The 9501-nt window shown below is 36.7% G+C and overlaps 1 protein-coding gene across 1 annotated transcript in view; it reads right to left on the reverse strand.

The window, feature by feature from the left end:
• LOC145983897 (very-long-chain 3-oxoacyl-CoA reductase-like) overlaps positions 1–9007 on the reverse strand; it is a 30163-nt gene extending 21156 nt beyond the window's left edge. The window contains exons 1-4 of the mRNA XM_083117001.1: positions 8566–9007; positions 5373–5419; positions 4640–4715; positions 888–1225 (exon numbers count right to left, since the gene is read on the reverse strand). Coding sequence (XP_082973127.1) covers positions 888–1225; positions 4640–4715; positions 5373–5419; positions 8566–8716 — 612 coding nt within the window. The 5' untranslated portion in view covers positions 8717–9007. The remainder of the gene's footprint in view (positions 1–887; positions 1226–4639; positions 4716–5372; positions 5420–8565) is intronic.
• Between the last annotated feature and the right edge of the window lie 494 nt (positions 9008–9501).

The raw sequence follows: 9501 nt of genomic DNA on the forward strand, positions 1-9501 counted from the left end.
GAACCATTTGGTAGAATATCTGTTATTGGTAATGGTAAATTTTATACCGAAACTTTATTGGTATCAGCCAAAATTTCATATTCTTACAATAAAGTAACAACCCCAGATTCACATAAATCAAGTATCTAACCTAACACTGTTGAGAATTTAATAGCTGCAAATATTTAAAAAAAAAAATAAAGTTGTGTCAGTCATGTAGCTCTTCAATGTTTCATAATTACTAAGGGAGCTCTCAGATGGAAGCGACAAGCAACATGTGGCATTTGGAAATTAACCTTCAGAAATGAATGCAACCTTTAATACTGAACTGACACAACAAGCCACCCACACCACTTGTCCTTTGAGTGTAAATCAGACTGGACCGATTTCTCAACAATGTGCAACGTGTCAGCTCTGTTGGTTGCACACACCCAGTGAATGGTTTTCTACAGATTGGAGGCTAAGTGACTATTACAGTGTGTGCAGTTGTGGTCATGTTGCATGTCACTTTGGTGCAAAACCCCAGTGTCGCTTGTCACAGTGGTCTGAAAGCCACTAAAATCTTCAAAGACTGTGACGGTCTCGTGGATCCTCACAATATAATTATAAATTTCATGTTACATAACTAATTTTCTGTTAAAAGTTAAAAAAAAAGTATAATAATTACTTTGTACAATGTTAATTATGTTTATGCACTAAATGCTGTATAAACTATGTAGAATTTGGTATTTTGATGTTGCTATAGAAGCAAAAATCAACAGCCATACAATAGAGATATCTTATGTGTTATGTGATGATAAAAGAAACTGAATAGTGTCAAAGTGCATTGTTTCAAGGTAATTATGAACCATTGAACTTATCGAAAAATGTATAAATGTTAGATAGAAGTGATCCTTACAAGACCTTACCTTAGAAGCACTGTAAACAGCTAGAAGTGGACTTGGAATAAGAGCTGCCGTGGATGACACATTAATTATGACACCTCTTTTCCGGTCCACCATCTGAGGTAGCACAATTTGAGTCATGTTTGTCAAAGCCGTAACATTGATCCTTATGATGTCTTGATAGACCTTATCTTTTCCGGCTAAGTCTAAGAAATAATCTGGATAAGGGTAACTAATTCCAACATTATTGACCAAAACTCCTATTTCCAATGATGCCAGCTCCTTTTCTATCCTGGTGAATATTTCGGGGCCCTCACTGAAGTCTATGTCAATCACTTTTGTTCTTACTTTGTATGTGCTCTCTACAATAAAAGAGATCAAGTAGATAAAACACATTGTCAGTGTTCACATATGTAAAAAAACAAATCAAGAAAACACTTTTATAAATTAGTACACAGCAAAGTGGATTGATTTAAATCCAGATGATTTTTTAAAAAAAAAGCACATTTAAATCACTTTAAAGAAATAACTTACAGAATAATGTATATAAGGATTTTGTAGATATCAGAATCACTTTTGGTGAAAGTACATCAATCTCATAATTATTTAATGGAGTTTGTTAGGCTTCAAGAAAGGAAAAGAGAGTTTGATTGATGAATTGAGTTGCTGTTTTAAGACCACTTCATGCACAGTAAGGCTAATCGGGAATGAAGCTACAGTTTAAAGTGGGATCCGAACCACTGTGTGCTTCCACTGGGTATCGAACCCGGGACCCCTTGATTACAAGGCAATGACACTACAACTGCACATTTTTTTCCTACTTCATACGAAATTTAACGTATATCCCTTTTTTATATATGAATGATATATATTGGGCTTTCATTAAAATAATATGTTTAGTACAAAAGTAAACTAGTCCTTTTTCATTTCCTTTTTTTCTTGGCAATAATTCTCCCCTTTTTTGTCCATTTTAGAGTAAAACTTTTCCCTTTAAAATCCGGTCTCTAGTGATGATGCTACAGCTACACCATTGGGGATTGGACCCAGGACCACTTGCATCAAAGGCAAGAATTTACTTATACAATTATCTTTTTTTAAAAAACACCCTTTACCTATTATTGTCATATTGATCAAATTGCTAGTTCCTATATATGACAAACTTTTATTGCGAATTTCACATTTTTCAAGCAAAGTCTTGCTGTGAGTAATATTATTGCCCTTCCTAAAAGTGAGTGTGGAATTACTAAAATAAAGTGGTTGACACAACAAAATGATAATAATTACATAAAATACTTCAAACTTACAAACTGAAATACTGCAAGTCCTCGGCCATGTAAACAGAAATTCAAGGACCTCACCACCTTCCAATACGGTCAACAATATAACATCCGCATTGGCAGCTAAGGCATACACAAGTACTTTAGCAAGCAATGAACATCATAATTGAATTAACATTGTAGTATTCCTCTATTTCTATTCAGTTTTCCAATATTATGGTAAAGTCACAATACCTCCCTTGATTACCAATGAGCCTAAATTGCCAAAAACACCTTGCTTGGCAAGATTACACCTAATGCTTATGGAATCATGGTCACCATTCAAAATATGATCTTCACGCACCTACGATGTTTAGGAAAATACTCAACAATGTAAATTCTTCTAAAGTATTCAAGTTATCAGTTATACAAATGCAAAATGCACTTGCATATGACATATTTCTGTTACAAAAACTGTTTTTCTTTCATTCTTAATGTCTGATAATACTGTTGAGTTAAAAGATTGATTGATTTGGTGTTTTAAGTCCACTTTATGCACAGTAAGGCTAATCTGGATTGGACGCTACCGCTGCACAATTGGGGAGCCCCCCCCCCCCCCATGAGTTAAAAGAGCAGCAAGTAGTGGTATATAATGGTTATAAGTAGAGTTGCAAAAAAGCCAGCTTTTTTCCCGATAAAAAATTGGCTTTTTAAAAAAATATATGGAAATTTAGGATTTTTACCAATTATAGCTAACCTATTTCACTTAAAGCTATTGTCATGAGTTTACAGGTTTCTAGCAACATACTTTAAAACTAGGTAAAAAAATTACAAGATGTAGCAGCCAAGAGATAGATATTGGCCAATCTCAGTGGACACATATTGCATGTTCAGATACAATTTTAACCCTAGCTTACCGAGGGAGGACTTACAGGCCCACCACCTCTATTTTTTTTAGATTTTCCAACTGTTTGAAAATAAATTAGATTGTTCCCTAGGATGTTCCCAATATTTCTGTATTACTTTTGCTCATAAAAACATAAATCTAATGTAATTATGAGGCAAAATGCACTTGGTGGGCATCATATCAGGCACCATCTTTGAATGAGTCTCACTTGAGACAGTGTACAATTGGTTGGTAATGATAGTAATATTGTAATTATTATATTTAATAAACAACTGCACTTCTACAAACAAAAAAGCATTAATAAAAAATATTATGGATTTTGTGAGTTTCAGTGAATGATAAAATATACGTGAGACACTCGTCCAATAATTGGTTATTATTTTTTATTGGTGATAGTATTTCTTGTGCACATACGTATATAATCAGCAAAGGAAGCAGTTATTCAATAATAAAATGGTTTCTTGAATTTTAGTGATAAAAAAAGTGTGGGCCTGTGAGCCGCCCCCTGGTATGAAAGTTAGTAATAAGGTATGCATTACTTGTGTATGTTGAATTATATCTTCTGCAAATATGCTGCATATGCAAGTCTGTATATACTGAAGGAGACTGTGTCGCTTGTCATCTGTGGCTTCAGTCTAAAAGCTCCTTTAATGGCATGCATTGTGTCGCCTCTGTCTTGTTTGTGCCTGCATGGTGAATGCTTGCTTAAAGACTGAAGGGGGGCCATGTTGCTTGTCACTTCAATGTGATACCAACCACACTCCCCACTTTCATGTGTAGCTTCGGTCTGAATGTTCTCTATACTTAACAAGATTGTTAGCTAGTTCATCAGACATTAAGATTTAATTTAGCCTGTGAATCACAGAGAACAAATTGCAAGTACTGCTGTTGGAAAAAGGCTGGCTCTTTCATCGAAAGTTCCTTTTATAATCATGAATGAGCCGATGGAGTGGCATAAACTAATGTTGTTGCCTTGTAATAAGAAGGGGTCTGAGGTTCAATCTCAGTGGAGGCAACTATCTTCATAAGCATCTCATTTCAAACTATAGGTCCAGTCCAGATTTATTTGTTTATTTATATATATATATTTTTTTTTTTGCTGCCATTTGTGGCCAGTCTTATTTGCTTCTGCTTCAGTTTCAGTTTTAGTGCCAGTGTTTTTCAACCGCCAGGCTTCAAAAGGTCCGTTGCACTCAGGGGTTGATGACTAATTTAAATCTAATTTTATATTTGACGGCAAGTCTATATATAATTGAGCCATTTATTATGCTTTATGATTATGCCATAGTTGATATATTAATATTAATTAACGGTGCATATTAATTTCCATATAAACTTTGAAGATCAGAAATGTAGTTATGAGTGAAATTGTTGGGATCAACAATTATGATTATGATTAACCTAATGGCACAGAAACCAGCATGAGTAAGACAAAAAAAATCTCTTGAAAAATTAATTTAAATTTGGATCAGTGAAAACACTACTAAAAACTTCAGGTTTGAAGTTTAGCTTCATATCATTTACTAAATTAAATTATAATAAAGAAAAGAACTTGTATGTATGTATGTTCATGCACATCCTTATTCACACATGCAGGTACAAAATAAAGTTACCTATGTCTGATGCCAGAGCTTCGAGCTTGCTCAAGGTCCTACTGATCAGGACAACATCCAAGCCTTTTCTTGCAAGCTGTATGAGAAAAGAAAGTAATTACGCATAAACTCATCTAATATACAAGTAATTTGCAATATCATATGTATAATATACAATGGGATGATTATAAAACATCAAGAACCCCTTATGAAGAATTTATTTTTGCTGCTCTATCTAGTGGAAACAGAAAAGATAATCCCAAAGTTAACATCCATCCTAATCTTATTCTGTTATTTCATCGAATGTATGAATACTTTCAAGTATTTCATTCTATCCTATTCTTTCTCTTAACACAGTGCATAAACTCAATATCCTTTACATTTTGGCATTAATTTAAACGCTCATGTATACCACCACAGTGACAAAATCAGTCTACTAATTACACTTCATAAGCAAACAACCCATGTGTCATTGACTATAATCTTTGCTTCATGAATAAATGCTGAAACACTGAAATCCAAAAATAAATTAAATATTTAAACCATCAATATGAATAATTAGAAAAAGTACAAGGAAGATGTAAAAATCTCCAAGATTTCACATGGCATTTACAAGGTGTTCCATTATAAAAAATTACATAATTATACAATTAATATGAATATTTTCTTGACTACTGTACAAGAATTTGTAAAGATATTTTCGAACAGAGGTCCATCAGACCCTATTATTCTGTAGTCATCTCAACATACTTACAGCTTCAGCGTATGCCTTTCCTATACCGTCTGTGCAGCCAGTTACCACTGTAAGAAGAAATAAAAATATATAATTAAATCAGAAACATAGTAAAATGCAAATTAATACACACACTAATACAACTTCGATAAATCAGTTTCAGAATATTAATTTGCTACAACATTTTCCATTTCCTGAAACATGATAAACACATATTGTTAAATTTCACTAAAAAGTGGGTACTTTTTAGAGCTGAGTAACTGGTGACAACAATAGATACAAAGAAAAAGTACAGCCCTCCTCTGCACATTGCAACAAGACGACTCATAGAGAGATGTGGAGATAGGGGATCCACACATTCATGATCTCTGTGACTGAGAAGGTGATGTGCCTTTCCTCCCCATAGGATGCCCCCAGGTACAAATTTTATTAGAGGCTGAGTGAACCCCAGAGCCACCATATGCAGGTTACAAGTAAAAATGGATTCACCATGTCTAAAAACACACACCTTGGGCTGAAAAGGGACATTCAGCACACAGAAGTTTTTTTTAAAAAAAGGCATTCAAGACAGATGCAGATGAAGAATTCCGTGAACAGGATTATGTCGTAGCGTATCTGCTCGGTTTAAGAAATAATGACTCTGGCAGACCTTGCCAGAGCCTGCGTAGAAATGTGTAGACTTTTACAGGAAATGGTAAGAGCACTGGCCTCTGGCTAGAGGTGACGAGAGGCCAAGCAGGGGGATTAAAAAGGTGCACATGAGAACGACACAGGATCTTTTTGCCTGGAATTGTCGGAGAAGCAGGAGCTATTGGTCTATTTTCTAAACCGATCAGGGTAAGCTATCCTTCACCCTTATCTGCCATTCACATTGCTCAGTTCAGTATAAAACCTAACCATGAGTTTATATCAATGTTAATTTAGACATTTGTAGCTGCCCTTTCAGGGATGTCTCTACCATAAATAGTATTAATTGGGAGGGGCAAGTTACATCCCTATTTAAGATCCCCGCGTTCACGTTGGAACGCTGCGATGTATACACCTGTCCTGTGCATTGTAAGGAAGAGGGGTCGGTACTGGGAACTCTTTATACAACCTCTAACTTGAACTCAGGATTGCTAGTCAGGTGGCAACATTACTTCACAGCTAAGTGTTCCTTTTTGGCATGGAGCCTAGTAGACGCAGTCAAACTTGGCCTTTTTCACAGTCAAGAAAACAGGAACTTTACAGTTTAACTGTACAGTAAATGAAATGAAAGGTCACGAGTATATTAACCAACAGTGGCATTCACAAGGAAGGGTTCATAACCTACCCCCCCCCCCCCTCTGTGGTCCATTATTTCTAAAAAATCAAAGGCAGGTAAAGATGACAAAATGAGGGTTGACTAAAAAAAAGTATTTGTAACCCTCCCCTTTAGAAAAATCTGGGCTTGCCATTGTTAACCAATATGCTATATTGATGTACTGTAAAAGTTTAATAAAATACATCATATATTGTTGTAAGGTAATATATACATATATTACTATTGTGTCAGTGTCAGGGTGCGAAATCACTGCAGATTGGTGGGAGGGAAGGAGCAGAAAGACAGACACAAATACACACACACAATATATATATATGGCCGCGGTGGCTCAGTCGGTAGCACGTCTGACTACCAAGCTAAAGGTCCCGGGTTTGATCCCCGGCCGGTTCATTCCGGGAACTTTTCTAACGTTGGAAGCGGCCCCAGCACCCAGAATGAAGGGGAAAGGGAGCAGAAAATTAAGAGACAGTATATGAGTGCAGCAAAAGGGGGAGAGCATTTTGGAGATGAAGCCCCATTTCAAAATGCATACTGGACTAAACGAACATTTATATATTTATCCTCCACCCCTGGGGCTGATGGGTTGATCAAGAAGCCATTGCGGAACAACTTGAGATGACCGGACCCCTCTCAGATTTTCTTCATATTTGGTATACTCACTAATTGAGGCCTCCTAACCACGAATCTGAAATTAAAATTTGTCAGAAATGTCTAGAAATTGCAAAATAAGCGAAAATAAGGCGTTAGTTTTCGAAATGGAAACAGTCTATTTTCGTGAATTTTTTTGTTTCACAAGCAAATATATATACTCCTGATACTACCACGACACCAAATTTTAACTATGTTTGCCTAACCTAACCGAGCACCAATGGTTCGTGGGGCTAGCATCAATGGTTCGCAATTATTTGCAATTTCTAGATCCTGATACTACCACGACACGAAATTTTAACTATGTTTGCCTAACCTAACCACGTGCCAATGGTTCGCAATTTCTAGACGTTTCCGACAAATTTTAACTTCAGATTCGTGATTAGTGACTATATGAAGAAAATCGGAGAGGGGTCTGGTCATCTCAAGTCATACCGCCATTGCCCCCATCTAGCACCTGGAGTAATTTATTTTCATGCTTTGAAAACCCGAACGTATATTTTCTTGACTGGTTCACTTCATATCATTCCACCTTGATTTTTCATTCCCTCCAATACCCCTTATAAACTGGACCATTAAAATTAGTTTTTGGAGTGGACAGATTTACCATGCTACTCCTAATAATAGTGGCTGAATTATACAGGGGTTGCCTAAAAGGTAACAGGATGATACAAATTCTGGCAGGGCAAGGTCCTTTCAGCCCTAACAAAAAATAAGAATATTAATTACCATAATATTACAATATTACAGATGCCTGTTTCAGTTAATATTTTAGGCCCGCCCTGTTTTATTGTGCAAAGTTGTTGTTGAAAAATGAGAAAATGAAGCATTTTAAAACTTGTCTTTCTGTACTGTGTAATGAATGTTGATTGGTTATGTGACGTCAATTTCTACCTTTATTTTGCGTTAATCGCGATGATGAGGATGGGACAAAGATTGACTCAGGAATCTAGGCTCCCTCCCCTGCCTTAGCAGAGAGTTACGTTAATCACTCTGTCACGGAGACCGGCGTAATGAATGTTGAACAAGTCCATGACATAGCAAATCAGAGTACGTGATGTTGCACGTCTACATTTAGATTGTGTTGTGTTTTGACGTGTAACTTTTCATTTTCTACCAAAACAAAGCGATGTGGATAAACCGGTCATGAAGTAAAAACAGCTTATCCTGGGAACCACTATTTATCGCATCACCAATATTCACTAACACTGAACATTTTAAAAAATCCACACTTTCTTCATTCCAATTAGGTTCTATGCTTACCTGCCCACTGACCCATCTTCTTCATATCAACATTCATACTGAGAGCAGGAGCTATTATTGACTGGTATACGATTTTGAAAAATGCTCGAAATAGTTGAAAGCCTAAAACAGACATGCACACTATTCCAACTTTTTCCAACGTCGTAAGCATATTGATTAAGTAGGCTACACTGTTCTACTTGATATAAATTAAATATTATCACAGGAAATTGATGCTATCCTTTTCTTAAACTTCTTGTTTCACGTTCGTTCAGTTTCTGTAGCACTTGAACATGATTATGATAAGCAACAAGATAGAAGTCTTCCCAACAGAAATCGGACTACACAGATAAAAATGACTCCTATGTGTAGTACCCCGGTACACAGCACCAGGGAATAGAGAGTATACACAGCACAATGACACAAGCTGCACCCCGGTACCAGCGTAGCGCGTCGTCTGCTTCTGTGCTCTACTGGCCCACTCCTGCAAGGAAGCCTTTGACCAATGTTGCCAACTCCTACGAACTTAAAAGTGCCATTTGTGGTGTGAGATTTTGAAGCATTGTATTTTGGATATTTTATGCCACAGTTATTCAGGTTAATGCCAAAAAAGAAGAAAAAAGGGTAAAAAGAAAGTTAAAATTAACCCCTGTGCATTGCTCTGCGCGAGCCCCACTCACTTACGATCCCGGCCATAGTGGAGACGATGTGATCAGCACCACGCTCTGATCGCATTTACCAGCCCTTCCTCCGAGGGTTACTCCTGTCTGAGTGAATCCCAGAACCGCTTTATGCAGGGACCAAGGACATCGCAGGACTTCTTCCAGGGAGCAAGCAAGGATATTTACCCCTAACATCCGTCTTCACCTTGTAATAAAGGGGTTCCGGGTTCGATACCCAGTGGAGACACATTGCACATTGGTTCGGATTCCACTTTAAACTATATGTCCAATCATG

The sequence above is a fragment of the Lepisma saccharinum genome, chromosome 2, assembly GCF_977018435.1.
Source record: "Lepisma saccharinum chromosome 2, izLepSacc3.1, whole genome shotgun sequence".
NCBI lineage: Eukaryota > Metazoa > Arthropoda > Insecta > Zygentoma > Lepismatidae > Lepisma > Lepisma saccharinum.